Source organism: Seriola lalandi, unplaced genomic scaffold (genome assembly GCF_002814215.2).
Source record: "Seriola lalandi dorsalis isolate HSWRI2012SDOR001 ecotype SW California unplaced genomic scaffold, Sedor1 jcf7180002054892, whole genome shotgun sequence".
In the NCBI taxonomy this organism is placed as follows: domain Eukaryota; kingdom Metazoa; phylum Chordata; class Actinopteri; order Carangiformes; family Carangidae; genus Seriola; species Seriola lalandi.
In genome coordinates, this window is record NW_019525444.1 from 914,494 (window position 1) to 923,185 (window position 8,692).

At 41.3% G+C, this 8,692-nt stretch overlaps 1 protein-coding gene across 1 annotated transcript; it reads left to right on the forward strand.

Annotated features, from left to right (window-relative positions):
- Window positions 1-3,107: 3,107 nt before the first annotated feature.
- Window positions 3,108-6,704, forward strand: noxo1b (NADPH oxidase organizer 1b). Its single transcript, XM_023429238.2, has 8 exons — window positions 3,108-3,265; window positions 3,390-3,470; window positions 3,560-3,632; window positions 3,931-4,114; window positions 4,221-4,426; window positions 4,561-4,668; window positions 4,850-4,967; window positions 5,187-6,704. Exons 1-8 carry the CDS (start codon window positions 3,191-3,193, stop codon window positions 5,845-5,847), a joined length of 1,506 nt encoding a protein of 501 aa, XP_023285006.1. The 5' UTR covers window positions 3,108-3,190; the 3' UTR covers window positions 5,848-6,704.
- The last annotated feature ends 1,988 nt before the right edge of the window (window positions 6,705-8,692 follow it).

Sequence of the window (8,692 nt, forward strand, 5' to 3'; positions counted from 1 at the left end):
GAATGTTCATCTAAAAGCTATAAAAGGAATTGTGGTGTTCATCAAGGTTCAATTTTAGGTCCTACACTGTTTTAACCTTTACATCCTGCCACTTGGAAACGTCATCAGGAAGCATGGTATCAAGTTCCATAGCTATGCTGACGACCCACAGCTTTACATTGCCATGTCTCCTGATGACCCAAGGCCAATCGATGCCCTTTTAAACTATATGTTAGATTTCAATTATGGATGACAGAGAATTTTCTTCAGCTCAAGACTGAGGTCTTGGTCATCGGTTGTGAAGCTCAAAGAGAGAAACTCAATGTAAAAATGCAAGCCCTAGCACTAAACCTCAGTAAACAAGTGAAAATCATAGGATGCACCTTTGACCCTGATCAGGCCCACATCATGCACATAACTAAGACATAACTAAGCCACCGTTTCTGTCTCAATTACACCAATTTCAATGTCTCTGCACTGGCTGCTTCGGAATTGATTTTAAGAGTTCTTTACTGGTTTATAAAGCCCTTAATGGTCTTGGTCCTACCTATTTATCAGATTTGCTTTTATCCTGTGAAACTTCAAGATTCTAGTAGTGGCCTTTTAATTATACCCAAAATCAGAACAAAAAAACCACAATGAACCATCCTTTTATTACTATGGCATCTAGACCTACACCTGCCTCTTTAGTCTGACTTTTAATTGAATGTTTATTTTATTTATTTATTTATTTTAGTTTTTATTTTAATGGATTGTTTTGTTTCCCCTAGGTTTTCTTTCCAGTCTTACTCACTTCAAAACAAACTCTTTTAGTATTTTATTATTGTATGACTGTTTTCTTTATTGATAACAGTCATTTATTGGTCCTTGTGTGTGTGTGTGTGTGTGTGTGTGCGTGCGTGTGTGTGCGTGCGTGTGTGTGTAGACCGCAATGGTCTATACACAAGGCAAACAAAGCTGATCACTCCACAGTGAAGTTGATACTGCAGCACAAATGAAAACAGAAGATAATGTGAGCAATACTGTGGCTAAATCTCAATCTGCAGAGGACTGATGTCGTTGCATTAGTGTGACTGCATCTTCTGAGACATCATGAGCTACCTGTCAGACATAAAGACATATTATTCTCATACCATGACTGCATGCAACTCATAACTTTCCACTAACATTTTGTTGATGTGTGTCATGCACTCCTGTTTTAATGCGCTGCCACAATATGATTTATAAGACAGTGTGATTGAGGTAGTAATTGTGTGACTGTGTCCATGAAAGACTGTTTTTGGGATTGAATGACTGTGTGTTGCATCTTTTAGTGTGTCTTGTTCAGTACAATACATCTCATGTACTGCTCTCGGTGCCTCTTCCTGCTCGTGTCATCAACAAATGCCCAAAAAAGTAAGACTCATGGTCTCAGTGGGGAAAACCTCATGTGGTTTTACACTGAGGTGTTGACATCCTCTCAGGTCAGACACAAAACTGGACAGTCCTGACCTTTACACCATAACACTGGTGTTTTTGTGTGTACAAAATCCTGGCAGTGCTTCAGACAAGGACTCTGCGCCCACATCCATCAGATGAGTGTTTGGGATAACCCTGTCGGACTCTGCCCTCTCCTGAAATCCTCACTTTGAAGAAACACCTGTTTCCCACAAACACACACATGCATGCCCTTAACTATTTAGTCTCACACACACACACACACACACACACACACACACACACACACACACACACACACACACACACACACACACACACAGAGAGCTGATAAGGCATATTGCTGCCAGATGACAAGTGTGACATGATTGCACGTGCAATATATGTCTTAATTATGGGGGCTGAGAATACAAGAAATACCAGGAAGTGCTTAAAGAAAACCGGAGTGGGCAGGAGACACAGTAATAATTCTTGAGAAGATCCAAACAGATTTGCCTCCTTAAAAAAAAAAAAAAAAAAACTTTCTTAGCTGTCTTTGTCTTCAACTGGTGCATAGAATCAAAACCTAGAAAAAGGTACCACTATTATGGGAAATATACTATAATGCATCATCTGATATTAAAGGAAACTTTCAGACAGTTAACCTGGCTCTGTCCAAATCTAAACAAATCCACCTATTAGAACCTCTAAAGCTCTTTTATTAACATGTTATGTCTCGATTAACTCATAAAAAACTGTAAAAACAAAACATTGCTGTTTTACAAGAGGCTACATGCCAAGTTATTCCCTGCTTGTCCTTGGAGCATGATAACTGCTTACAACCCCTGAAATCAATGAGCTATGCCTTATACTCAGACAGAATGTGAAGCATTCAGTTGCAAACACGTTGATGAACACACAATGGGTGAAAATTTGCCCAGAGTAACTGAAAATGAAATAAAGACATGAATATTTCAACTGATTGAATCTGCTTCATAAGCATTTGGACACAATACAAAAAGGAGGGTAACCATGGGTTAACAAAAGGAGAGAGACTGAAGAGAAATTACACACAGCAGTTGAATTTCACTATCACGCTCACTTTTGTTGAACCAGTTTCTAGCTAAGCTAACGGCTAACATCTGCGTACAGTCAGTACATTGGATGGCTGGGGCTAGCTGTTTCCATTAGCTTAATATCTAAAAAATAAAAGTCCCCAAAATATCAAATTGTTCCTTTTATATAAACCATGCAATTTGTCACAGAACATGTATCCCAGATTTTATGACAAATAATTATTGTATTTAGGTAACTGGTGAAAATTCGAAGCGCTAACTTCAAATCTATATCATCAATCATTATTTGTCACTTAATGAAAAGTCCTCTTCCAGTAAACAATTGCCTGTTAATGTGATAAATCCAGCAATTAATCAATTATATCATTATCATGTCTGTGGGCTTTTAAGTGCAAAATAATGATCTGTCATTATATAACTGTTACAAATTTGGGGGGTTTCCAGACCAACTATATTCTATACAGTTTGTGTAATGATCACTTGAGTAATTAAAAAAAAAAAAAAAAAAAAAAAAAATCCACCTCCGGAAGTTCGCGTCATATTCTGCAGCATTCAGGTGTGTTTCAGTCGCCTCCTTCTCTCCGCCTCCTTCATGTGAGACCTATAACTACTGCAGCCGGCTGCTCGTGCTGTTAGAGCAGCTGAGGCAGACAGACAGGAGACTGAAGGCCAATCAAGCATCTATTCATCCAGCGAGCGTCGATACAAAGAGGGACACGATGGCCGGTGAACAGCGCTTTGTTATTAGTGCCCGCATGATTGGAGGCGTCCACAGGGACGCACCAAAACTCAAGGTGAGTTAAGACCTCAGGGAACAACATTTTCTTTTATTTCAATTTATTATCTGATCATGAAACCGTTAGAATCTGGGCTGCCTTTGATTGACAGTTTTTTTTGTTTTTCTTTTAACCCTCACAGATGTTCATGATATCTGTGTTATGGTCTGATGAGACTGAAGTGATTATCTACAGGTCCTTCCAGGATTTCAAGAAATTTCATGTAAGTCAAAATCAACAACAGTGAAAAATCCCATTTAAAATCAAAAGGAAGTCCTACGCTTAATAACATATATATTTTTATTTTAACAGAGGCAGCTGAAAAAGAAGTTCCCTCACATGAACCCTTTAAGGAGAAACGACAGAGTGATCCCCAAATTTAGGGGTAAGATTATTTTTTTATTATTTTAGTTAGTTACATGTAATTAATTATAAGCAGCTATGAAACTTGCTTACCATAGCATCCCATCAGTCTGAATAATTGTTGTGCATGTTTTATGCATATGTATATGAAGTATTTCTTTATTGTATGTTTGTTGAAAGAAGTGTAAGGCATGTGAGCATTGAGAAAAGACCATCATTTCATAAATCATAAGAAAAATGTTTACAAATCCAGTTTTTATGCTCGTCGTCTTCTCTGCAGATGTATTAACTTTGGAGTGTTTCTCCTCCTTTCTTTCCAGGAAAGGCCAGGAGGAGCAGCCTCCAGCAGAAAGGATCCAAGAAATCTGTCAAACGCATGAAGTTTCTGGAGAGCTACTGCAACGACCTGCTCAAGTGCGACCAAACCGTGACTCGGAGCTCAGAGGTCACGCGGTTCTTCTTGCCCAAAGACCAGGACCTGCAGCCAGACTTCACCAAGAACAGGTAGGCTGTGTGTTCACGACGGGTTTTAAACGAGCAGCAAATTATGTCGTAAATCAGGGCATCTTGATAATTACAAAACTAATTGTTCTCTCTCTCTCTCGCACAGCGTCATGATCCTGCTGTCTGATATGTCTGATGGATCCGATGGTGGAGGAGGGGGTGTCACTGGCCAGCATGCAGGCGGCATCACCCACCCGTTTGTCACCCAGACTTACTGCTGCGTGGCCGCATATGAGACAAAGGACACCAAGAATCGTCCTTTTAAGGTCGCTGTGGATGAGAAGCTGGACGTCCTGATCAAAGACCCTGCAGGTCAGAGCTTTAACTTACTAAAAAATACAATAAGAAATCAAAATAACTGAGGAATTTTATCTTTCCAGTTGCAAACATCTGTCTCTGGACTTAGAGTTATCGTCACACTCATATCTGTTTCTCTCTCTCTCCAGGTTGGTGGCTGGTGGAGAACGAGGATAAGCGCCTGGCTTGGTTTCCCGCTCCCTATCTGGAGGTATTGGAGGGAGAGGATGATGATGACGCTGGATTCCAGATGGCAGGTGAGAGATTAACTGTCATTACAAACAGCCAACACTGAGGAGCACTCTTTTACCACTGAAAGTTATATGCATCTATTCCCTGCTACCAAAACTCTGTTATTTATAAAGACAATTAGTATGTTTGTCTTTATTTTTACTACATGTCTCAAGACATTTTTTTGTTGTTGTTTGTGACCTTTAGGTGCCCTGTATTGTGCCGTGAGGAGTTACTCAACCAAGAAGGATGATGAGGTGTCTGTGGCCATTGGCTCTGTGGTGGAGGTGCTGAGAAAGTCTGACAACGGCTGGTGGTTTATCAGGTACGCCCATAATCCTGTCCGTCTAATAGTCTGATCACAAAGTTACCATTGTCTATCTAGAGTTAGAAAGGATAACTTTACTGAAATAAGAGCTGACACACCGCAGTTTTTCAGTGCCATAAGATTAGATTCAATACAAGATGTTATCTTTGCAAACTGTTTTAAATTAAGATTTACAGGTTGAAATAAATTCTCTTTTCCTTGCAATCCTCTCTCCAGATTCAATGGCAAGGCGGGTTACATCCCCTCCATGTATCTGCAACCATACAACAACCCACGAGCCGGCCTTTTCAGCCTGCAGAGAAAGCTGCATAGCTCCACTCTGAACCTGGCAACCAGCAGGGAAGCTCAGGCTTCTTATCAAGCCGGCATCAACGAAGAAACCAACCCAGAAACGGATTCTCCAGGTCAGTCCAGAGGCGAGCCCAGCGTGCCTGGGCGGCTCCACAAGGCCCAATCTCTGGATGTTCTCTCTGAGACCTGGTTGCAGACAGAGCCGGAGAGGGATTCCTCAACCTCAGACAGCCGCTCGCGCAGCCGCAGCAACGCCAGCAACACCAGCAACGCCAGCAACGCCAGCAACACCAGCGTGGATTCCAGCCTTTCCGGCTTCTCCTCAAGCAGCGAGTCGAGCTTGAAAGATGAAGCGCAGCGCCGGAGCCCCTCAGGCCTCCCTGGAGCCTCAGTCCGCCGCGGCTCCACCACCGCCTCTGAGAGCTCTGCATCGATCAGGTCCGACAGCAGCGAAGGGGCTCCCAGGATGCCGCCCAGACCCAAGACTGAGGAGATCCTGACCCGCTGCACCACTATGACCCGCAAGGCAGCCCTGGCCACCAAGACCCGGCTTCATATCCAGCCAGAGTCCATTCAGAGCCGCTAAGGCCGACACCTTATACTACAAACACTTAACTAAGCTATATTCTTTATAATCTCCTGTTTATTGAAATCTTTTTACATAATATATGTTTACCCGCTTCGACCCCACCTATCTTTTCATCAGTCAAATGTGTTTGGTTCAGCATTGCTCATTCCCCTACTTATATTCTTGCCATACCAAAGACTGAAGATGCAACAACCTTGACAAGACAAAAGTATGCTGGATTCCACAGAGTGACCACATGGAGATGGCCTCTTTGATCGGAGAATATTTGAATAATGTAGCTTCAGTGAAGCATTAGCAGGAGCAAGTCAAGGAAATGTATGTGACATTGTCATACAGTAGTAGAAAAATATTTTTTCTAACTTTGAAGCCAGTTACAGGAAAATTTAAGGTTAAACATTTACTCTGAACTGTACTCTGTGTTGCGCTCTTTCCTCTTTATTCTAGCTTGTGACATAGAAATCTGTGCAGTTCTGAACTTTTTGATGAAAGACCAAAGAGAGGATATATCAATAAATTAATGCACCTTTTCTTCATTTTAACATTCACAGAAATACCTCATTGTTTTACTAAGTTTTAAAAGCTTATATACTATTTAGTTTCACCTAATGTTTATGGACTTGGGGCCTCCAGCAGATCCGCCTTGTAAAATCGCAGCGAAGAACACGTGTCAAAAGTGAAAGCCTTGTGATCAGTTGCCAAATCTGATGGGTGTGGTGAACAAGGTTATTGTATTGTATTAATTAAGTTGTTTACCCTTTATCTACAGTACGTACTGCATCATGACGCTGCCTCATAAAGTCTAAGTGTAAAATGACGAACTGGTCAATAAAATCTAATTTGCACTAAAATAACAACATGTCATTCATTCATGAGTATTTTATGAATATTGAAAACAAGGGTGGTATGTATTTGGATTTGGGTATTTGTAGTGGTGTCCTTTCAGGTACTTCTACATACAATACAAGAGTCAGTCAGAGAGACGAGCACCATCATGTTTCTGCAAATGTTTAAAAATACAATCACTGCAGAAGCATGTTTTCTACACCTCTGGCCACATGTTGCTTTTTGGTGGTGAGCTTCTTTTATTCATGGGGATAATCATATTTATAGATATATATAGTGTCATTCTTAAAAGGTCCCATATTGTATTAAGTGAGATTTACATGTGTCTTTTGATTATGAAGCAGGTCTAGGTTTTATATTAATACTGTGAAAGTGTCAAACACTCAGTCCACAAGGAAAATGTATGTCTAATGCAGTGGCGGCTGCTGGTCTTATTATGAGGGGAAGCTCATTTTCGGCCTACATCATAAAATGTGTCCGTTTATTTAAATGTAAATTCGCAGAGAGTCGCCAAACACAACGCTAGTCGTTTTTAACAAAGACAAAGTCGCTGAGGATCAGTAACGTCTCCAGATCAACTCCGAACAACGGAATGAAAAACTTGAAAACTGCTTCGGTGGATGCTTATACTTCAAGATCGCTGATTCGCTCATTTCGCTGTCAATCAAAAAGGGACTCAGCCTCAGACAGATCATCCAATCATCATGCAGAAGCCGAGCGTCTGGGCCAGCCCACTGCCCCATATACCCCCAGAGACGCTGAGCGTCCGATGGGCGGGACAAAGCCCAGCATTTATCCAATGACCGTCTAGTTTGGCTGCAGTGGAACAACCCACTCTATGTTTCCCCATTGAAGTCAGTAGACGCTCGGCGTCTACACTGTGTAAAGCTCTGTGGCGCTGCGGGGATGAATGAGGAGGAAGTTGTGTCGGTTACCTGTGATAAGTAGCTGATTCTGAACAAAAGATGAACGTGTTCTAGCGCATATTTAGTCAGTGAAATGTTCACACAACAGCACATATTTGACCTCTTATTTTGTTGACATTTTAGGGGAAACTGAGCTTCCCTTGCAGTCTTAGAGCAATCGCCACTGGTCTAATGTATGTGTGAATCTGTATTCAGAAACTGAGCCTTAAAACGAGCCGCCGGGACATATGTAACACTGTGATGTCACAACAAAGCAGTCACCACTCTCAGCCATGCCCCAAGCCTGGTCTATCCAGTCACACTGTCCAGCCTTGCAGGATTTTGTTTCTTTGTAGCGTTTACATGAAATCTGACATATTTTTATTCGATCACTCAGAAAACAACCATATGGATCAACGCTGGGACCTTTAAGAATCTCAGAATTTACTCCTGAGAAAGAATCCTTGAGAAATGGCTGATGTTGAAAAAGGCAGGATTTTACTCATCATTTTCACTTGTCTAATGAAGCTCAGGTCTGAGTCAAAAAGCATTTTCTTTAGTTGAATGTCAGCTGACAGGTTCAGCTTACCTGTCTGAAAGAGCTGACAAGAGCAGATAGGGAGCTAAACAGCTGGGGCCTGATATTGTATTAGACAAAATCATATTGAGATATTTCCTGAGCACCAACATTAGAGTTTGGTGGCAAAACATTAAGCGAAAAAGGCCTCAACATTAAAATTAGGAAAGTAAAATCATCTACCATCTGTCGTCTAAAACAGCAAAGTGTTGGATTTTCCGCCTCTGGCAGAGATATGAGATCAAGCATAAACAAAATCTTTTTTTAGCTGCGGCTGTTAATTAAAATAAAGAGGAGGCCATTATGGCACATTCATGTGTATGATACATGACATGAGGTTTGTTGTCAGCCGATCAGAATCCAGAAGAACCAGGGCGTCCAGTTAGAGCAGCTGTCAAAAAGGAGGCCCAGATGTTTGTTTTTAAAGAGACAGGAGCATTTCTCACCTGGAAAAAAAAATCTGTGTTGAACACTAACAGCTGCTGTTATCTCTGTTACGTCTTCATACTCAATAGCG

Bases quoted from the DNA above. Each gene is read 5' to 3' on its own strand.
- noxo1b (XM_023429238.2), top strand. From the start codon at position 3,191: ATGGCCGGTGAACAGCGCTTTGTTATTAGTGCCCGCATGATTGGAGGC. The intron at 3,266-3,389 runs GTGAGTTAAGAC...TAACCCTCACAG, and splicing joins GGGACGCACCAAAACTCAAG to ATGTTCATGATATCTGTGTT. The intron at 3,471-3,559 runs GTAAGTCAAAAT...TTATTTTAACAG, and splicing joins AGGATTTCAAGAAATTTCAT to AGGCAGCTGAAAAAGAAGTT.